The sequence below is a fragment of the Pangasianodon hypophthalmus genome, chromosome 8, assembly GCF_027358585.1.
Source record: "Pangasianodon hypophthalmus isolate fPanHyp1 chromosome 8, fPanHyp1.pri, whole genome shotgun sequence".
Lineage (NCBI taxonomy): Eukaryota > Metazoa > Chordata > Actinopteri > Siluriformes > Pangasiidae > Pangasianodon > Pangasianodon hypophthalmus.
The window spans coordinates 902,986-925,642 of NC_069717.1; the positions used below are offsets into that span (position 1 = coordinate 902,986).

The 22,657-nt window shown below is 38.4% G+C and overlaps 2 protein-coding genes across 5 annotated transcripts in view; one reads left to right on the forward strand and one right to left on the reverse strand.

Moving 5' to 3' along the window:
• doc2d (double C2-like domains, delta) overlaps positions 1-10,751 on the forward strand; it is a 34,531-nt gene extending 23,780 nt beyond the window's left edge. Inside the window, exons 9-11 of one of the 2 annotated variants that reach the window (XM_026928160.3) lie at positions 4,002-4,083; positions 4,770-4,866; positions 7,297-10,751. In XM_026928160.3, the coding sequence (XP_026783961.1) occupies positions 4,002-4,083; positions 4,770-4,866; positions 7,297-7,427 (310 nt within the window). In that variant the 3' untranslated portion in view covers positions 7,428-10,751. The remainder of the gene's footprint in view (positions 1-4,001; positions 4,084-4,769; positions 4,867-7,296) is intronic. The other variant, XM_053236164.1, reaches the window with a different exon arrangement.
• A 4-nt stretch (positions 10,752-10,755) lies between these two features.
• Positions 10,756-21,908, reverse strand: serping1 (serpin peptidase inhibitor, clade G (C1 inhibitor), member 1). Of its 3 annotated transcripts, none has more exons than XM_026928158.3 (10): positions 21,783-21,908; positions 21,002-21,050; positions 19,289-19,577; positions 17,835-18,194; positions 17,269-17,475; positions 14,968-15,111; positions 14,671-14,874; positions 13,266-13,399; positions 12,114-12,336; positions 10,756-11,161 (listed from the first exon to the last, which is right to left on the reverse strand). In XM_026928158.3, exons 1-10 carry the CDS (start codon positions 21,806-21,808, stop codon positions 10,899-10,901), a joined length of 1,899 nt encoding a protein of 632 aa, XP_026783959.2. In that variant the 5' UTR covers positions 21,809-21,908; the 3' UTR covers positions 10,756-10,898. The 3 variants fall into 3 exon arrangements, with proteins under 3 accessions (XP_026783959.2, XP_026783958.2, XP_053092138.1); XM_026928157.3 differs by having other exon boundaries at positions 21,002-21,053; positions 21,783-21,877; XM_053236163.1 differs by lacking the exon at positions 19,289-19,577 and having other exon boundaries at positions 21,783-21,906.
• Positions 21,909-22,657: the final 749 nt, after the last annotated feature.

The window sequence follows — 22,657 nt, forward strand, 5'->3', positions numbered from 1 at the left end:
AGGGATTAGGGTTAAGGGGTTTTAGGATTAGGGATTAGGGTTAAGGGGTTTTAGGATTAGGGATTAGGGTTAAGGGGTTTTAGGATTAGGGATTAGGGTTAAGGGCTTTAAGGATTAGAGATTAGGGTTAAGGGGTTTAAGGATTAGAGATTAGGGTTAAGGGGTTTAAGGATTAGGGATTAGTCTTTATGGATTAGAAGTTGAATTAAGTTAATTAAGAAAATATAAAATTATATAAAATAAAATATTTAATCATTCAATTTTCTATACTTAAGATGATTTGAGATTAAACCCTTTTTTCTTGTTCACTTACCCCCTTCCCCTCCCTCTCTCTCTCTCTGTTCTACATGATGTTGACTTTCCTGTTTGAAGCAAGAATCAGTGTGTTTGTCTTTGCTGTGTGTGTGTGTGTGTGTGTGTGTGTGTGTGTAATGCAGTATTTCTGTAATTAAGGCTCATTCATGTTTCCCTTTTAATTACAGTGTGTGTGAAAGTGTTGATTCCGGATGATTTTCATCACTGCGGTGTTCATGCTGAGTCAGTGTGTGTGTGTGTGTGTGTGTGTGTGTGTGTGTGTGTGTGTGTGTGTGTGTGGTATTCAGCAGCCTAAATTACTGCAGCTCACACACCTGCTTTATGTACTGATGTTTTTGTGAACATTTTACTTCATTAATCACTTAGGATATAGGGTACAGTATAGAGTTAGGTATAGGGTATAGGGTTAGGATATAGGGTTAGGGCATACGGTTAGGGTTAGGGTTTTGGGTTAGGGTTTAGGGTTAGGGTTAGTATATAGGGTTAGGGTATAGGATATAGGATATAGGGTTAGGGTTTGGGTTTAGGGTTAGGGTTAGTATATAGGGTTAGGGTATAGGATATAGGATATAGGATATAGGGTTAGGGTTTGGGTTTAGAGTTAGGGTTAGTATATAGGGTTAGGGTATAGGATATAGGATATAGGATATAGTGTTAGGGTTTTGGGTTAGGATTAGTGTATAGGATATAGGGTTAGGGCATAGGATATAGGGTTAGGGTTTTGGGTTAGGGTTAGGGTTAGAGTTAGTATATAGGGTTAGGGTTAGGGTATAGGATATAGGGTTAGGGTTTTGGGTTAGGGTTTAGGGTTAGGGTTAGGGTTAGTATATAGGGTTAGGGTTAGGGTATAGGATATAGGGTTAGGGTATAGGGTATAGGGTTAGGGCATAGGATATAGGGTTAGGGTTTTGGGTTAGGATTAGTGTATAGGATATAGGGTTAGGGTATAGGGTTAGGGTTTGTATATAGGATTAGTGTATAGGGTTAGGGTATAGGGTTAGGGTTTGTATATAGGGTTAGGGTATAGGATTAGTGTATAGGGTTAGGGTTTGTATATAGGATTAGTGTATAGGATTAGTGTATAGTGTTAGGGTATAGTGTTAGGGTTAGTATATAGGATATAGGATTAGTACATAGGGTTAGGGTATAGATTTTATGGTTAGGGTTAGTGTGTAGGGTTAGGGTATAGGGTATAGGGTTAGGGTATAGATTTTATGGTTAGGGTATAGGGTATAGGAATTAAGTTTAGGTTTAAGATTTAGCCAGTTAGCATGGCTGCTGAATAAATTCACATTAAATCAGTCATGTAATTAGCATATGATTAGCTCATTGCTAACACTAGCATGCTAACAGCGTGAGTGTGAATCAGAGACAGTGATAGTGTCTGAGTCATGTAGTGTTAATTAGAGTGTGCTCAATAACACCACCGTTCTGCTTATGCTAATCACATGCTAGTGCTGCTAGGGCACACACACATGCACGCACACACACACACACACACATGCACACACTCACACTCACGCACACACGCACACACTCACACACTGACACACACACATACATGCACACACACCCAAACACACACACACACACACACACGCACACACACACGCACACACATACACGCACACACACACACACACACACACGCACACACACACATATACACACACGCTAATGCTGCAGGCTTCATTAAAACAGAACGCAACTCTCATCACACACATACTCGTCTCTCTTTCTCTCTCTCTCACACACACACACACACACACAAACACACACTCACACGTCTCTCTCTCTCTCTCTCTCTCTCTCTCTCACACACACACACACACACATCTCTCTCTCTCTCTCTCTCTCACACACACGCATGTCTCTCTCTCACACACACACACACACATCTCTCTCTCTCTCTCTCTCTCTCACGCACACACACTCACGCAGCTACGAGGCTGATTCGGAGCTGAGTTTATGTTCCTTCACAAACACAGGTTTTCAGATTGATTTCAGTTCCACATGAAACACTGTGGATCTGTTTTGGAATCTCTGCTCACACACGGAGACGTGAACATGGCGAGTTTAAAGACAATAATCCGTCTCTTTCAAACTCGACTCGCTCTCGACTCGCTTACAAATAATGCTGTTTATATTTATGTCATGAGACACAATGTGGATAATTTATAACTCGCACTCGGGGTGTGAAACTTCTATCAGATATTAATTCACTCTCCGTCGCTGTCACACACGTTACACACTCAGTAACTCACACACACGACCATCCACCTGTCTGTCCACACACCGCGGAACGATCAGCACGGTTAGCACTTAGAACCCACATCAGAACTCACTTTAGAACCCACATCAGAATCCACATCAGAACTCACATCAGGACCCACATCAGAATCCACATCAGAACCAACATCAGAACTCACTTTAGAACCCACATCAGAACCCACATCAGAACTCACATCAGAACCCACATCAGAATCCACATCAGAACCAACATCAGAACTCACTTTAGAACCCACATCAGAACCCACATCAGAACTCACATCAGAACCCACATCAGAACTCACATGAGAACTCACATCAGAACCCACATCAGAACTCACATCAGAACCCACATCAGAACTCACATCAGAACCCACATCAGAACTCACTTTAGAACTCACATCAGAACCCACATCAGAACTCACTTTAGAACCCACATCAGAACTCACATCAGAACTCACATCAGAACCCACATCAGAACTCACATGAGAACTCACATCAGAACCCACATCAGAACTCACATCAGAACTCACATCAGAACCCACATCAGAACTCACATCAGAACCCACATCAGAACTCACTTTAGAACTCACATCAGAACCCACATCAGAACTCACTTTAGAACCCACATCAGAACCCACATCAGAACCCACATCAGAATCCACATCAGAACCCACATCAGAACCAACATCAGAACCCACATCAGAACCCACATTAGAACTCACATCAGAACCCACATCAGAACTCACTTTAGAACCCACATCAGAACCCACATCAGAATCCACATCAGAACCCACATCAGAACCAACATCAGAACCCACATCAGAACTCACTTTAGAACCCACATCAGAACTCACTTTAGAACCCACATCAGAACCCACATCAGAACCAACATCAGAACTCACTTTAGAACCCACATCAGAACCCACATCAGAACCAACATCAGAACTCACTTTAGAACCCACATCAGAACCCACATCAGAATCCACATCAGAATCCACTTCAGAACTCACATCAGAACCCACTTTAGAACCCACATCAGAACCAACAGAACTCTCTCTCTCTCTCTCTCTCTCTTTTTCCTGTATTAATTTGTCATGCTCTAAATCGAGCTCTTGGCTTTTATTCCAGTGTTTCTTAATTTTCTGGATTTTTTCAATTTTAGTTTTGGTTTTCTTTGATCTTTGGAAAAGTAATGAAATCCTGATGTCAAAGGAAGGACATTTTTCTCTCAGACTAGTTCATTCCCGTTCACTTCAGCACTTTATTGCCATAAATGTCACTAGTTATAATGAGACATTATGCAGCAAGATAAATAATAGATAACAGGAGAGATGGAAGTGAAGCACTAGAAGAAGCAGATCTTTAATATTTCACCACCATCTCTTTCTTTCTTTTGTCTTTCTGTCTATCATCAGCGTTCTTCAGCCAGATATGGGGAAAAAGTCCAAGTATAAAACTTCAGTGAAGAAAAAAACATTAAACCCGGAGTTTAATGAGGTAAGAAAGACTTCAAAAAGAGACGGAAAACCTTCGAAAGCTAACGAGTTAAACACAAATTAAATAACGCACTAATCAGTGTGAAAATCGGTTGTTTTACGTGATTAGCTCTAGTAGTTCTCAGAGTAAATTAGCAAAGCGAGCTAGCTGTACTAGCTACGTACGCTCACCAGAGTTAGCACCGATCTCTGTTATACTTCCTTCCGAGGTTTATTTCTCTTCTATACGCATTTAATGAGAAGTCGTACAGTATACAACAGGAGAAGATGAAACCACGCTTATACGTTTTTCTTCAAGTTTTACGTCAAACGGTAAAAGGGAACTAACTGCAGGTAGAAACTAAAGTTGTGAGCGGGGAAGTAAAGAAACGCCGCACCACACACGCTCCATAGGAATCATTTGAGCGTCACTTCATATTTCTATAGAATTGAGAAAACCTCGGTTCAAACGTCACTGAAATCGCGGCTCGGAGTCTCCGTCACGTACGTAGAAAATGAGATTGTAGTAAATAATTTTCGGTACAGATGACGTGACAGTGTGAGACGGTGAATTAGTGTGTTCATAGATTGTTTTTTTTTTTAAACATCTGTTAGCGTACCCAATAAAATCTGTACGTTAATCGATGCCGATTAGCCTACGTTCCTACGAAATGTGTAATTCAGGCTTCTGTTTTCTTTCTCCTGCAGGAGTTTATATACGAGGTTCCTCACGATCAACTGGCTAAGAAGACTCTGGAAATTTCCGTGTGGGATTACGATCTGGGAATGAGCAACGATTTCATCGGTGAGTCTGAAATGATATAGCGCAATATTTAACGCAATAATAGCTAAATGCTCTTCTGTATTTTTTTTCTGGCTAGCGTTTGGGATACAGGCTGGGATACAGATTGTCCTGTTCGGAGGCAGCGTAAATTTTGTGCTTGTGTTTATAATTTGCCAGAAGTCATTCCCATGGCAACATTTAGCTAACACAGTCTGGTTAGTGGTAACTACAGCAAGTCCCAAAAGTCTCCATACAGAGGAGAAGTGAACACTTTTTAGCAAAATATAACTTTATTTACAAACATCCTGTATGTGCCATTTCTTTTTAAAAACATACAGCGTTGTCTCTCCCACTCACGATCACCTTGCGACAGCTTCCTGATCCAGCTATGAGAATGATTTCACTACGTTCTTCACTTGTCAAAGGAATTCTTCAAGGCTATCTGTTAAAAATATATATATAATATAAACTAAGTATGAAAATTTTTGGAAGACATTTTGCTAAAAAGTGTTCATTCCCCCTATGAATGTCCCCTGTATTTAGCTCGTTACGTTATTCAGCTTGCTTTTAGCTACTTAAGCCAAAAGTTTAAAAGCCTAGCTGTGTTTGTTCGTAATCTGTGACGCTAGCGAATTATTGCGATTAAACAAACATCACGTTCACACGAGGCAATGACGCAAGATGGGTCTTTCCCAAACCCAGCAAAATCCTGGAGAACGTAGAACATCAGAACGTAGGAGCTCTGTATTTTAACATCAGAGTACGCTGCTACGAGTTATCGCTCAAAAATATGCAAAAAAAAGCGCAAAATCAGCGTACGTTATATATCCATAATAAAGCTACTTATCCTAATGAAGTATCACACAGATAGTGTGTATTAGGCCGAGGGAGCGAGCGTTACCCGGGAAACAGGTGCTTAGAAAGTACTGAAGTACTGAACTAGCGGTACTGTTTTCAGTAACGGTACTAACGTACCTGTTTCTGAAGTCTGTTGAAGCCGTTTAACAAAACAGACTTATGATCGTGTGTCATCAGAAAAAAAAGCAGTACAGTATATGGAATGATGCGTTACCATAGAAACGGTAATGTATAAGAACAAGTGCATAGATGAATAAACAGTTTCTGACCAATCAGAACCCAGAACTCAGCAGCACTGTGGTGTAAACATGTTGTTGTTATCATTACTGTAATGTGTACTGTGACAGAGAGAGGCAGACGTGTGTGTGTGTGTGTGTGTGTGTGTGAGTGTGTGTGTGTTTGTGTGTGTGTGTGTGTGTGTGTGTTTGTGTGTGTGTGTGTGTGTGTGTTGTCGGAACAGCGAGAGCTGGAAGCGAAGTATCTAAGAATGATGGACAGATGAAATGAAAAATGACTAAACGGCTGAGAGGCTTTAAATGATGCACACGTCTCCGACAGATAAATAAAACACGACACAATATTTATTTAGTTCACCTTTCACCATCTCTCCTTCTCTCTCTCTCTCTCTCTCTCTCTCTCACACTTTCTCTCTCTCTCTTTCTCTCTCTCCCTCACTTTCTCTCTCTGTTATTCTCTCTGTTATTCTCTCTGACGTTCCTCAAGGCAATGCTGAGTGCGTTGCTCATTTGTCATGACTCACATGCATTATTGATCCGACCATTGTGTGTATATGTGTGTGTGTATATGTGTGTGTGTGTGTGTGTGTGTGTGTGTGTGTGTGTGTGTATGTGTGTGAGTGTGTGTGTGTGTGAGTGTGTGTGCGTGTGTGTGTGTGGCTCTGTACGTGAGGAGCTTTTCCAAACACCACACAGCTCATCTCAGCTCACAAACAATAAACACATGATGAAATGATGCAACAAGACACATCTAAACAATCTCTCTCTCTCTCTCTCTCTCTCTCTCTCTCTCTCATTATTTCTCTCTCTCTTTCTGTCTTTATATCTCTATCACTCTCCCTCTCTCCTTCTCTCTCTGTCTCTCTCTCTCTGTTCATATCTCTCTATTTACATCTCTCTGTTTCTATGTTGTTCTCTCTCTTTTTTTCTTTCTCTCTTTATCTCTCTCTATCATTCATTATCTCTCTCTTCATCTCTCTCCCTTTCATTATTTCTCTCTTTCTTTGTCTCTCTCTGTCTTTATATCTCTATGACTCACCCTCTCTCCTTCTCTCTGTCTCTCTCTCTGTCTCTGTTCGTCTCTCTCTCTATTTATCTCTATGATTCTGTCTCTCTTTCTCTTTTTCTTTCTGTCTTTATCTCTATCATTCATTATCTCTCTCTCTTTGTCTCTCTCTCTGTCTCTATCACTCTCCCTTGCTCTTTCTTTCTCCTTCTCTCTCTCTGTCTCTGTTCATCTCTCTCTATTTACCTCTCACTATGTTTGTGTATTTCTTTCTCTGTTTCTTTCTCTCTTTATCTCTTTCTATCATTCTTTATCTCTTTCTCTTCATCTCTCTGTCTCTCTCTCCCTCAGGAGGAGTTGAATTGGGGATCAATGCTAAAGGAGAGCGATTGAAGCACTGGTTCGAGTGTCTTAAATACAAAGGAAAGAAAGTGGAGTACTGGCACACGCTCACGCAGCAAGGGGCACCGAGCAGCGACTAACATACCCTCTCACACACACACTCACACACACACTCACTCACACACACACACACACACACACATATACGGAAGAGTACGAGTAATAATGAAATGATGCAATAAACACACTCATGAGAGTGCGACGAATGACGAAGTGGTGTCTAGATGTCACATCGTCCTTGTGTATCTGAAAACACACGCAGGTGGTGATTCGGGAAACGACCCCGCTGACGTCACACACACTTTGGAGTTGTGTAATAACCGTTATGAAGTGTGTGTCATGGACAATTTGCACATCAGTCAAAGCACAACCCAGGCTGGATTTTGTCCTTGTGTATTTGTTTGTTGTTTCTGTGTCTTTATGTGTGTGTGAGTGTGTGTGTGAGTGAGTGTGTGTGTGTGTGTGTGTGTGTTTGTACATACATGATTTCCTCACATCTTCCATACAGTCAGTGATGTACAGAGAGAAGTGAAACACTCAAACACACACACACAGAGGCCTGGAATAAGCTAGCATGAGAACCTTTAATCTCCTCATCAGGACAGGATTATTATTGTGTGTTGCTCACCACTGGATTGTGAACAGCGACTTCAAAAATCTGTACAGCATCATGAACGTTGTTGTGTTTGTGTGTCTGTCTGAACGACCTCGTTGTGTAATGTGTGTGTGTTCAGTCTACGTTGGACGTGTCCGTGGAGTCACCTTCAAAATGTGTCCCCGTTCAAAAAAAAAAAAAAAAGCACACTGATGAGATGTTGATGATGATGATGATGATGATGATGAAGATGATGGCTCTCGACTGCCCTCTACTGGTGCAGCATTTGAATTGCTCAACACTTAAACACCAAAAAAAAACAGCCAATCTCCTCTGAAGATCTGAACCATCAAACAGAAACACATCAAGTACCAACATCAAAAACGCTAAGATGCTGAAATGTCAATGAGAAAAGCTCAACTATCCTCTTAGAAGCTTAAAAGGGGCTCAGTCACCAATCAGAACAACTCATTGATGATGAACCTGCTTCTGAAAATCTTAACCACCAACTTAACCACCTTCAAAGAGCCTAATCACCAATAAACAACCTACAAATATCTCAGCCTCTGATCATATGCATCCCAAAAGCCCTGAAATAAATCAAACATCCTCTTAGGATCTGAAACACCAACATGAAATACTCTAGAAATAAAAAAAAGCCTGTGAGAAGGTCAGTCAAACAGAGGAGCTCAGAAACCAGCCAAACAGTCAAAGACCTCAACCACCAATCCAACTGTCGCCAAAAACACCCAACAAAAAGCTCAACCTCCAATCAAACAGCATGTGAAGAATTCAACCGCCAATCAAACATCATCTGAAGAACTCAATCTCCAATCAAACATCATCTGAAGAATTCAACCTCCAATCAAACAGCATGTGAAGAATTCAACCTCCAATCAAACATCATCTGAAGAATTCAACCGCCAATCAAACAGCATGTGAAGAATTCAACCTCCAATCAAACGGCATCTGAAGAACTCAACCTCCAATCAAACAGCATGTGAAGAATTCAACCTCCAATCAAACATCATCTGAAGAATTCAACCGCCAATCAAACATCATCTGAAGAATTCAACCGCCAATCAAACAGCATGTGAAGAATTCAACCTCCAATCAAACATCATCTGAAGAATTCAACCGCCAATCAAACATCATCTGAAGAACTCAACCTCCAATCAAACAGCGTTGAAGAATTCAACCGCCAATCAAACATCATCTGAAGAACTCAACCGCCAATCAAACAGCATGTGAAGAATTCAACCGCCAATCAAACAGCATGTGAAGAATTCAACCACCAATCAAACAGCATGTGAAGAATTCAACCTCCAATCAAACAGCATGTGAAGAACTCAACCTCCAATCAAACAGCATCTGAAGAACTCAACCTCCAATATGACAGCATTTGAAGAACTCAACCTCCAATATGACAGCATTTGAAGAACTCCACCAATCCAACAGAATCTGAAGAACTAAATCAGAGTCAACTACCAACTACCAACTTAAACCAATCCAGAAGCTTCTGAAGAGGTCATCCACTTCCTGAACATCCAAAAATCTCATAAACCAATAAAACACATCAGAAATGATTGAAATGATCAAAAAGCCTTCAAAGACTTTGTCCACCAATAAAGCAACACCTGAAGAGCTTCACCACCAATCAGTCAGCCTCCAAAGTGTGCATACAACAAGAACTCCAGCTGGTTGATGGTTTGATTCAATCAATGACTTCCTGGAAGATCTCCACATCTCCACAACTCTGGATTCAGTGCAGGAAATCTGTAAGGATGCCGTGTGTTACTGAGAACTGTGTTTTCAGGTCTGATTTCACACAAAGCTCTCTTTTTATTGTAATGTTTCAATTTTCAAAAGATCTGCATGAAGATGTTACAACAAGTTACCTGTCATCTACTAAAGACTTCATCATCAACCAAGAGTCCAGCAACGCTGGAGATTATGCAAGCTGGACTTTTTGCAAGCCATCTGTCTTTACTTTGTGGTGTTGGTGAACCAAACACTAAAACAGGGTGTTCCTTGAGTTTGAGCTAATTCATTAAGCTTCAGGCCCCGCCCACACGTATACGAATATTTTTGAAAACGTAGTTTTTTTTCTCTGCGTTTTGAGAATCTGCTCAAACCGCGGCTCTTAACGTTATCCGTAAGCAGTTTGATGTAACAGCTCATGACACACTATCGCCACCTACTGGGCTTGCACGCTTACTGAGCATTTCCAAACTGTTTGTGTGGTTTGTTTGTGTGTGTGTGTGTGTGTGTGTGGATGGAGACATTTACAGAAATGCTTTTCACACAGAAAGGATTTCTTTTTAAAAACAGAGGCATAAAAGCTATGTTTCAAAACTTTTTGTATGCGTGTAGACGGAGCCTGAGTGACATATGCAAAAAATCGATGTACCTTTACGTTTCTTTAATGACGAGTCTGATTTCAATTCAAGCATTATATATATATATAAAATATTAAAGTAAGATTACAAAGATGATTGCTGCATGCCTATATGTGTCATGTGTGCCATTTAACGTGTCATCACCTAGCTAGCTGTATAACTGCTACGTTTATTTATTTGTTTGTTTGTTTGTTTGTTTGTTTGTTTGTTTGTTTGTTTGCACAGGGATGATTAAGGCTGTTTTATTAAGATGGTTTTTAGGTCCCAGATCTTCTTCAAACGTTCTCATGTGTCCTGAAACACTGTCTCTACGGAATGTGTACTGTGACTGCCATCGTGTGGTCAGTCTTTGTAACTGCATCTCAAAAATAAAATAATAATAAAATGAACTGTGATGCAATCAAACTCTAGCACTTTAGTTTGATAGACTTTATTGTGTTGCTGTAGTATATGATGATGCTGTAGGCCACATGGTAATTACTTATGTCATGATTCTTCTCAGAACCTACACATTTTACTTTGTCGTGTAATAATTCTCAGCACAAAGACCTCTGGCTTTATTCATCCTGCTTTGGATTAAGAACTCTCCCGATGAACAGAGGGTTGTTGATGTCCTCGTTCCACACCATCAGGACGAACGGCCGCATGGCGTCGAAACTGCCGAAGGAGCGTGAAAACGAGATGCTGCTGGCGGCCACAGCTTCCACTCCTTTCTCCGTGAGGGAGAGGAAAGCGCGATGACGAGCATCAGTCAGAGGCGTGGAGCTACTCTGCTCAAACATTCCACACAGGTTAGGGTCCTCCAGTAATCCTGCCAGCTCTGGGGGAAAAATAAATAAAAGAGAAATAAAGAACAAGTGAGTGAGTGGTTAAAGAGAGATGGTTAAAATAAATTACAGATAAATATATTACATTTATACATATTATAATAATCACATTTTTCTGTAGAGAATTAGTATATATTTATACATAATAATGTGTATAATCAAATAATGAAAAAAAGAAAATTAGTCTATTGGCAAGATTTTAAAATAGTATACGAATAATATACACAGTTCTGTGCAAAAGTCTTAGACACACGTAAAGAAATGCTGTAGAGTAAAGACGCCTTCAAAAATAATGAAATTAAATGTTTCTACATTAAAAAAATCCTATAAAGAGCAGTAAACAGTAATAAATGAAACAAAGTCAGTATTTAATGTGACGATCCTTCACTTTAAATAAATAAATCAGTATCTGAGGTGCAGTGTGTGCAGTTTTATAAGGAAATGAGCTGGAAGTGTTACTGAGCATCTTGCAGAAGCAGCCACAGTTCTTCTGGAGACTTTGACTGTCGACTCGCTTCTTATTTCTGCAGCGAAACCCAGCAGCCTTCATTATGTTTTTATCTGAAAAGTGTCTCTTATGGAATCTGCTGCTTTCTTTACTGACATACAAACATTTTTCTGTAACATTTCATTTTGTGCTGGAAAACTAATGTTTGGAATCTAAAATGTTTTTGTACTGAATCAATAATGTAGAAGTCAGAAAATAAACATCTATAACAAAGTTTGTACTAAAAGTTTGCACAGCACTGTGTGTATATATATATATATATATACTTACAATAATTTGTTTTTTTGTCTAATTACACATTTTGTATTTAGCATAAGACATATATAAATGTTTACTACCAAATATTTTTATTTTTAAAGCCCATTTAAAGCAATATTTTCTGAATGCTGTTATTAGAGGAAATGAAAAGGTGAAGATAATAAAGCAATAAATCTGACCGAATTTCTTCAGGAGCGTGAGGAGATCTGTGTTCACCATGAGTTTCACTTTCGGCAGCGTCACTTCAGTCAACGTTGGATTGACGGAGGCCATCTCTTTCACCATGTCTCTGATGTTAATCTCAGTCAGCAATGCCTCCATGGCTTGCAGCCCTTTTTTACCCTTGGAGATGGGCAGCAGGATGTACAGACTGTTCTTCCCTGTCAGATCGAATTTCCCCACCTGCAGCCGGAAACACACAGTACGAATGTGTGCTTCTGTTAAACTCCTGCTCAGTTAAAGATTCAGATATAATCACACACAGACACGAGCTGCGTCCCAAACCACCATACTGTTGAGGAAAATAGTCTGTAAAATCTGTATCACTACATAACTCTAGATGGTCTTATCGCACTAGCAGGACTAGGAGCTAGGGAATGATAAAAATAAGGCACTATAGGATACTATAGGAAACAGTGGAAACTAGGGAACAAATCAATAACAGAGCTAGAAGACTAGTAAACACTGATAACTACAGAACACTAAAACTAGGGAAAATAGAATCAAAGGAATCGCAGAAAAATAGGAATTAGATAGAGAGTGGAAACTAAAGGAAACAAGGAAACCGAGCGAGATAGAGAGAGAAGAATGCATCTTGGGAATCACTGGAATTTAGAAAAACACAGAAAACTAGAAAATATTATAACACTGGAAACTATGGGACACTAAAACCTAGAGAATCAGTGGAAAGTGGGAATTAGATGGAGAAAGGAAACAAGGAAATGAAAGTGCACTGGACACTAGCAGACAAGGAAGCCAGCAAGGAACACTGCAAAAACTGGACAAGGACATCACGTAACACTGAGGGATACTGGAGACCACAGGCTCAGGAATCTAGGGAATGACTGAAATTTAGAAAAACACAGATGAACTAGTAAATATTTAAAACAAGGAAGCACTAAACTCTACAGAGAAGAGAATCAGACAGGAAATTAGACGGAGAAAGCGAATCTAGAGGACAAGAAAAACATAGAGGAATAAGGAAGTGTCTAGGAAATGTTGAATATTTGTATACAAGGATATTTAAGTAGTTGTGGAGACTAAGGACATTATTTTGTGTGTGTGTGTGTGTGTGTGTGTGTGTGTGTGCGTGTGTGTGTGTGTAAACTCACATGGGCTTTGAGTGTGTGTATGTAACTTGTGGCCAGATAGAAGTTCGAGCTGTAGAGAGTCGGGACGGACAGATGCCCTTTCGAAAACGTTGTAAACACTTCATCTTTAACTTCAAACGTTCCTTTCCATTTACCTACACAACACACACACACACACACACACACACACTTATCCATGTTTATCCACATTTACATAAATATTACATATATAAATACATATTACTGTATATATTTCAGTTGCCTTTTTAATACATTTTAAAATGTATTTGATCTAATTTTATATCTAAGTATATACGCATATGCTGAACTTCAATTCTACTTAGCGTCCTTACTAGAACATTCTGTATTCAGTCCGCATTTTCTATCCCGGACTTTTTTCAGGTTTAAAGGTGAGTGTTTGTTGTATTCGCTGTTGAAAAACTCCGTCTCGGACGCTTCTCCTCAAGAAAAATCTGGCAACCTCGGAGGCGTGAACTACACGCAGGTGATTTTAATTATCTGCTTAGAAAATCCACTTAAGCTGCGTAACCCGACTCTGAATACCAGGAACTTTCACTGATTTATTACAATGGCTTGCATAAGTATTCACCCCCTTTAACTTTTCCACAGTTTGTAGTGTTACAACATGGAACTGAAATGGACTTAATTGTGTTTTTTTTTTTAATTTATTTCATGACTCGCATGCAAAACATCCTATTTTATTAAAATATTAAAGCTGTCCACTGTGAAGCATGATGGTGGTAGTATCATGTTGAAACTGGGTGCTTCTCTGACTAATCCCCTCTTTATCCACTTATAGATTTTTTGTGTACAGCCTCCTCCAGGCAGAGTCGCGTAGAAGGAGCACCTCATACAAGACATTATATTGAAGTGGGGAAAATTCAATAAAAATCTAAATTTATGCAAATAAAAAGTGAGTATTCACACCCCGTCACTGTGAAACCCCTAAATTAGCTCTGGTTCACTTTCCATCATATTTAGTTGAATAGAGTTGTGACCTGTGTGTAATTATGATTATGACTAAGTGTCACATGATCTCATTATAAAAAAGTGACATTAAATCCATTATTACAAAAAAGGAAAGAATATAAACACAAGTCACGACTACAGTAGAGGAGTAAAGGAGGGATTGTTAAGAGAAGCAACCAGTTTCAACACAATGCTACCAGCACCATGCTTCACCATGAACAGCTTTAATGTCACAGGCTTTTTTTGCATAGATTCATGACATAAAATCCTAAATGAGCCCATTTCAGTTCCAGATTAATGTGCAAAAGTGCAAAAAGGGGCTGAATATTTATGCGAGACGTCATACTACGTAGGTTTTGGACTTAAGTCTCCAACTCTGAATATGGCCCTTAGTGTAGAATGAATTTCAGATAAAGATGAAAACAAGGCCACTGACCAATGAAGTAAACAGCATTGAGTAAAATAATCTCAGTTGACTCATCTAAGAAATCCACCAGCCCTGTTATTCTGTCCTGCGATTTGCTCGCCACCCAGTCGTTGATCAGCTTCAGGTTCGTCTCACTGTTATTGGTCAGTTTTTGGGGCGTGGAGTCGTAGAACTCCTGCGACTGGTTGACGAAAGCTTCTTGGAGTTTGAGCTCTGAGGAAGGAAGAAGAAGATGAAGAAGAAGAAAATGAAATGAAAAGAAACCAATGAATTAATTTTCATGATACGGTTTGAGGCACGCTGTACTTCGGTTGAAGAAGATCTGACTGGCTACGAGAATCGAATCCTTCATCTTGTTGTTCAGCTTCTTCATTTCAGAATGAATGCAGGAGAAATAAGTGGGCAGGAGAAGACCTCGCTCCAAGTCAGTTCTTGTCTGTCCTCGAGTTCCTGAAAGAGAAAATAAAAGAGAGGAAGAGCAGAGGAAAGGTTTATGTGTATTCAAATATTCAAATGAGAATAAACTAGTTCTTAATAAAGTAAAATTAAGATTAAACTAAAGCAAAATTAAGCCAAATAAACCTGATATTATAGTAGAGAGATTAAACAAATTAGAGATCAAACTGTCAGAAAAGTAAGAACATTTGTGATAAATAAAATAATCAAATTAAATCAAACCCAAATTACTCAAGTGACATTAAAGGAGTGAAAAAAATGCTGGAGTAAATTGCCAAATAAAGAAATATTGGATTAAACTCAGCAGAATGAATGAAAGCAGAGATGAACTAAGAATCAGTTTATAAAAAGAGAGATTAAAATCGAGCCAAATTATAAAAATTTGAGTTCAAACTAAAGAAAGAGAATATAGAAACCTAAGATTATAACAGAGTGAAATTAGGCAAGTTATACAGGGTGTTCGAAAAGTCGGGAACCAATGGGAATATGTTGAGCAAAATCCGCAATAACGTGATTCAGCAACTGAGAAAAAGCGTAGAGCGTAAGAGTGAACATGTCGAGCATTTGTTGTAAATAATAAATTCAAAATGAAGTATATGTAATTTTACTCTCATTGGTTCCTGACTTTTTGGACACGCTGTACAATCAACAGTCAGAAAATAAATAAAGTTTGAAGAAACTAGAGGCAGCTTGGGAAAATGATTAAACTAGTCAAATTAAATCAGACCCAAATGAATTAAAATTGTGAAAATAAAAAAGAAAACTAAATTAAACTTAAACAATGTGAGGTTAAAATAAAGCTAATAAAGTAAACTTGAGATTAATGTGAGTTGAATTAAGGATAAATGAATGTGAGAACTAGAGCCAAAAGATTAGCGCAGTGCCAAATAAAGACATTTGTGATTAAACTAGAGCAAAATTATGGAAATTAGAGGTTACACTAGAGAAAAAAAATATTAAATACAACCAAATTACAAACTATAAAAATAAAATAATTTAAAAAATAAATTAATAAAAAAATTATATTAAACAAATTAATCTAGCAGAAGAAAGTTGGAGATTAATTGAGGTCCAAAGTAGACCTAGATTAGACCTAGAGCAAAACAGAGCAAAACTGAATTAAGGACACGTGAGAACTGAACTAGAGCCAAAATAAAATAAATTAAATGAGAGTAATATAGTACCAAATACAGACATTTTACATTAAATTAAGGAAATTAGATATTAACCTAAAGCAAACTAAAGCTAATTATAGGTTAAACTAAAGCCAAATTAGAAAAGAGATTAAAATAGAGCCAGACATTTGAGAATAAACTATAAATATAGAAATTTTATATTACACTGCAGTGAAATTATACAAATTAGAGAATGAAATATCAGAAAATTAGTCAGAGAAGCAACCAAAGGTAAGTTTCAACACAATGCTACCACCACCGTGCTTCATGGTGAGCAGTTTTAATATCTCAGGCTTCTTTGTGTAGATTCATGACATAAAATCCCAATTAAATCCAGTTCATTTCCACCTTTTAACTCTACAAAAATGTGGAAAAGTTCAAGGGGGTGAATACTTATGCAAGACACTGTACTAATGTAGTGGACTTCAGTTGCTAACTCTGAATATGGCCCTTAATATCGAATGACTTTCATGTGAAAATGAAAACAAGATAAAGTAAACAGCACTGAGTAAAATAAACTCGTCTAAGAAATCCACCATGCGTTATTCTGTTCTCGTTATTCTAAATTTGAGAATCAACTACAAATTAGATCATACTACATGAATGAAATTATGCAAATTAGAGAATGAACTAGCAGAAAATTAACGGAATCTGAGTTTACGCTAATCAAATTAACCCAGATTCAAAAAGAGAGACTGTTTTCACAATTTAAACATATTAAACCTTCAGAACATTAAGAAAGTTTGAGATGAATCAATGAATCAATTAAAGTAAATCAGAAGTAAAGATAAAAATTAGAGTTTGAACTAGTGCTGAATAAAGAAATGTACTTTTAATTAATCTAGAACTCAGTGGTGAGAGAGTACAGGAGAGAGGTGAGATACTAGTGAGAGATAACATGCTGGATATTTTACACCTGTGCAGGTGTGTAAAGGTGTGTAAAGGTGTGTGTGTGTGTGTGTGTGTGTGTGCTTACCCAGCAGCAGGTGAGAGAGCAGCATGGTGATGCTGATTGGTGAGAAGAGCAGGTTACGTTCAGGTGTCATCGTGTTCACTTTTTTATAGACATTAAGAGAGAACTCGGTCAGAGACTCGTGCAGGATCGCCTCCGACGACTTGCTGTCGGGATCGGGACACGCCTCCCAAGGGTCTGTATGGTTTAAACAGCGAGGGGGCGGGGCACCTGCATAGCACAGACAGGTAGGTTGACGGATTTTTTTTTTTAAGTAAAAGAGAAGCAATACTACAAACTATAAACTTTTTTTTAGAAGATGATTTTGTAAAATTGTATTTTGGTCAAGTTGAGCTAAAAAAAAAATCGATTAAAAATGTCAGAAATATCAGCTGAGTACAATTTTTTTGAATGGTATACATATTTTTATTAAATGAATGAATTAAATACTTTTTTTTACAGCAGTGTAGTTTTCAATAATTTATTAATAGAGAATATCAACTGAGTACGCTACTTTTTTAAAATGAATAAAAGAAGTTTTTGTTTAGGAGCATGCAGAAGGTTGATGGCTGGACATGGGCTTCACTCACGGTGTAACACAAGCTCCATTAACGAGGATTCTGTGTGTGACTCCGTTGTGATGTCACAGCGGTACAGAGATTCATCGTCCAATTCCAGACTGTCGATTTCAATGGACCAGTCCGGCTCCTTAAGATCAGACGCCCAGTAAACTCGCCTTTTAATCTCCTCCCCTTTAATGGAGCTGTGGCTTCTTCCAACAGGTGTGAGCTCCTGAGCTTCAAAACTATTTTCCAGTTCCTTTATCTTGAACCATTTGACCAATGCAGAATCGAAGCTCTTGACTGTTTCAGAGGAGGAAATGCACGGAAGCATCGCTGGTTCTCCCTCAGTTCCTTCAAGGACCTGCCATCTTATAAACGGTACATTCTCTGGATATGGAGAGAAAATAATATAGTAATGAACGAGTATATTAAATCATTGTACTCCACAGTCTGAACTTCTGGTGTCATGATCTTTCAATCTACTTTTTAAAAAATTAAATAAAATGAAAAAAAGACATTAGCCTCAGATGCTCTTTGGACTGTGGGTGGAGCTGAAACACCTCCAGTCACAAGCTTTGAGCATCTTGCAATCTGATTGGCCGTCTTTACACATATAAAGAATCTACACTGGTTTCTGAGGGGTGTATAAACTTTTGAACACTGTGCCACAACAAACTTTTCAGAGCAAAATATAGTCACATGGTGGATTTTTAAAAAGTCTCTACATCACACTGATTAGTTCTCTATAACAGCAGCTCTGACAGTAGCGCAGGTTTATATTAATGCACTCGCTCTAATGCGTTATTGTTTCTATAGCAACAGCTCATTCTCAGGGACGTGTACAGCGACGCTCCACTGATAATAAACGGATTAAAAACATGTGTAAGGAGACATTTATTTAACATGTATGGAAGGAGTCTCCAGTGTCAGCGCTTTGGAACAGTCAGAGGTAAAGCTGTAACTTTAAGTTTTCCGACGTCTTCAGGACAGAGGAGTTTACGCTTCTTTACGGTTTCTCATTTTTTTCTTATTAACTTCAATGTGACATCGTTGGTAAGTTGCTGTGGTGTAAGAGGAATAAAACACTTGGGAACCTGCTGTAACAGGAAACTAATCAACCTTATGGTGGTAAGAGTAACCCTGCTTCATCACACCACCGTGTCATTCACACCGTTGCTTTGTGCGCAGCTCGGAAACTAACGCCGGATTCTCAGGGAATTTGTTTGCAGGCTAATGGAGTTTTTGGGAGAGTTTGTAGATTAGGACTAGTGGAAAACACAGTGAACATCATGCTGTCTGTTGATTCTTGGGAGTTGAGATGTTTCTGAGATGGGTTCAAGCACAATGACGTGTCACTGATTCTTCAAAATGAAAGTTAACAATTTTTTTCTCATAATTTCTGTCTTCCAATGCTCACATCACAGAGACCAGATGAGACACAGAGAGCGACACGTTTCTATTATTTCTCCTTCCTGTCTTACCAGTGACAGAGATTTGGAAGGTCCTCTTCACCTTCATGGCTCCCTTTTCAGAAATACCCCTAACCACACACTTATATGTTCCAGCATGGTGCTGCTCCACTGGGTTCAGCTCCAGCGCTTCTCCTGTGTGATTGAGCGGAGTAAAGGGGATTTTCACACCCTGGTCTACGTTCAGCTGAGGTATGAAGCTCCATGAGTACTCCGGAGACAGCAGGTCAAATTCAGTAAGGCATTGCAACCTGAACTGCGAGCCCACTAGAAGCGTTATGGTAGGAGAAGAGGAGGAGAACTGTAAAACAGGAGGCTCTAGATTAGTGCTGGAACAGTGGGATGGTCTTGAGTTCATGTCTGATATCATCTAGACCTCAGGTCTGATATAATCTAAAGCTTAGGTTTGCTAAAGTGGATAGAATTTAGATCTTAAACCTGATGGTGTAAATCTGAATATCTAAATTAATGACATTTAAACCTTTTATGACATTTTATGACATATAAATTAGATCTCTGAAATGATACAATCAGTATGTTAGTTTTTATATTTTCTAGACTACACATTTGATATAGTCTAGGTCTCGGGTGTTCAGGTGAATAAATATTGGCTAAAAAAAAATCACAATTCACGAACACAAGTGTGAATAATAAGTTTAAATTCTATGTATATTGCCACAGTGGTTACTAGTAATATAATTTAGATCTCAGTCGATCATCGTACACTCTAACTCTCAGTCTACAGTGTGTTCTATAACTATTCATTCCCCACCTTGAACTTTTCTACATTTTGAAGAAATGGATGTAATTCGGATTCATGAATGTACACAAAAATGGATGAAGCTGACCATTGTGAAGCATGGTGGTGGTAGCATCGTGTTGAGAGTTACTCTTGGTTGTTTTGCACTGACTTTTGACGGACGGTCTCCTCCTGGCAGAGTCACAGTTGTGCTGTATTCTTTATTCTTTTCCATTTTTGTAATATTGGATTTAATGTTGTTAATGTTCACATTTTGGGGATTTTTTTAATAAGCAAACTCAGATTAATACTTTTCTAAGTGCCCTGGACTTGTTTTGATCGCTCCTTGGTCTTCATGATGCTGTGTGTTTAGATATGCTCTAAACATGAAGAACAGGTGTATTTATACTGCGATCATGTGACACGTTAATCACACACAGGTTCACTCCATTCAACTAATTTATTAACGTCTGATGGAGACTGAGCCAGAACTAATTTAGGGGGTGAATACTTATGCAAGCAGAACTTTTATGATTAATAGTTTTACAAACTATATTGATTTTTCCCTCTACTTCAATATTATGGGCTTCTTTGTGCAGATTCATGGCATAAAATCCCAAATAAGTTCATTTCATTTCCAAGTTGTAACACTACAGAATGTGGAAAAGTGTAAGGGGGGTGAATACTTACGCAAATCACTGTAGAGCTCATGTATCATAATTTGAATCGTTTAAAACGTTTTATTTGATTTGGCTCCAGATCCCATGTGATTTCTATAATGATTAGGCATATTTTTTTTAGTTCTTATTGCAAATGCTTTCTACATTCTGTATATTCACAGTTATTTTGGATCAAATTGTCAGGGTTGTTTTTTTTTTTCAGAATCATTTTCCTCTTCGTAATATCAGACTGTAGACGTTTTATTTGCACGCAGGACGATCTTTAGACTTTAACATTTTTCCAGCAGCCTCATTTTGTTTACTTACCCCCCAAAAGAGCAGGAGAACGATACAACGCAACATGATGGTGCAACGTCTGCTTCAATTAGACCCAAAGAGAGAAATAAATCAATAAACACACACACACACACACACACATACACACACACACACCACAGCATGTATCAAGAGCACAGCAGATAAAACACACAATATACGCAGCACTTCTGAATTCTGGATTGTGATTGTTTAGAAGGTGTTGATTAATTTTCCATAACAGCAGCTCTGACAGTACCTTAAAAAACGTTTATAATCATTGGAGATGTTTATCTATCATGTATGGAAGGAGTCTCCAGTGTCAGCGCTTTGTAACAGTCAGAGGTAAAGCTGTAGCTTTAAGTTTTCCGACATCTTCAGGACAGAGGAGTTTACGCTTCTTTGCGGTTTCTCGGTAACATGCGCAACAAGCTGCGTTTTTATTTTTTTGTCTTATTAACTTCAAGAGAGAGAAAAAAGAGCGACTGGTGAGGGAACGACTGTTTATAGCTGCTATAACGTAAGCGAGAAAACGAACTACCTTGTTTGCCAGAAGATTAAACGCAACTATAAACGGATAAAAAGTACGGCGTGTCGTTATTCAATAAAGGTGTTGTTATAGGAAAATAATCAACATCGTAGTCCACTTTATCACCCCACCCTGTCACTCAGCATTGTATTTTCCTCTAACACACACACACACACACACACACACACAGAAATCTTAAGCGTAAATAATTATGGATAAATTAAAGGTTTGTATGAAAAGTTTTAAAGGAAAGAGGGAACGTACCTGGACTGAAAAACAGCCGTGACCATAAACTGTTTACAAGCCGTGTGTGTGTGTGTGTATGTGTATGTGTGTATGTGTGTGTGTGTGTGTGTGTGTGTGTGTGTGAATTCTTCACTACTGACTGGTGAATTATTACTCGCATGTTTGTTGATTTGGAGATTTTTTTGTTTGCACAGTTCCTTTTTACTGAAAATCATGTGACCTAAATCTGGCAATTAGCCTTTTTCTTATAAAGTGTGCAGTTTGGTTTATTTGCTATAGCGCTGTTTTAGAGAATATTTAATAGAGATATTCTCTTCCTCTGAGACGATTGGCTCTCTGTACTTCTGTTTCCGGCTTTTGTTTGTTTATGAAAAATTGATTTCCTCATGTATTTGATGAGGAGCTTTACAAAATTTGTGGTTCATAGATTGCAAAACCAAAAAATCCCCTCTTCCTGTAAAAGTGTTCAGCTCTTGACTGCATTTATTGATGAAAAGCGTCCGATTCCCCAGCGATCGCCGGATTTGCGACACTCGCTGTAACTTTTCAACTGAATGCTAACGTTCAGAGCTACAGGAACTACTGGAAGTGACAGATTGTGTACATTAAATGTATTTTGCTACACAAAATGGTTGAAGGAAGCTGTTTTGTGTTGTAAAATGAATTTAATCTGATTAGCAGCTACAAATTTATCCCCAAGATGCAAAAAAAAAATCTTAGCAAGTGAAAATATCCTGAATTTGGGCAAACATATCTAATATTTCTTATTATGTGATTATATAAATTAAATTCTATAAATAAAAACGTTAAAAAAATTAGTTTAACTTAATAAAGTTTAGATTTGGTTTATTATCCTCTTGGAATAGGAAACACTAGATTTAAAATTTGATTAT

Coding starts and splice junctions, on each gene's coding strand:
- serping1 (XM_026928157.3), bottom strand. CDS start 21,808: ATGGTCACGGCTGTTTTTCAGTCCAG. Junction 18,195..19,288: donor CTTCCAAATCTCTGTCACTG/GTAAGACAGGAA, acceptor CTCCATATCCAG/AGAATGTACCGTTTATAAGA. Junction 12,337..13,265: donor TACACACACTCAAAGCCCAT/GTGAGTTTACAC, acceptor TTCCGGCTGCAG/GTGGGGAAATTCGATCTGAC.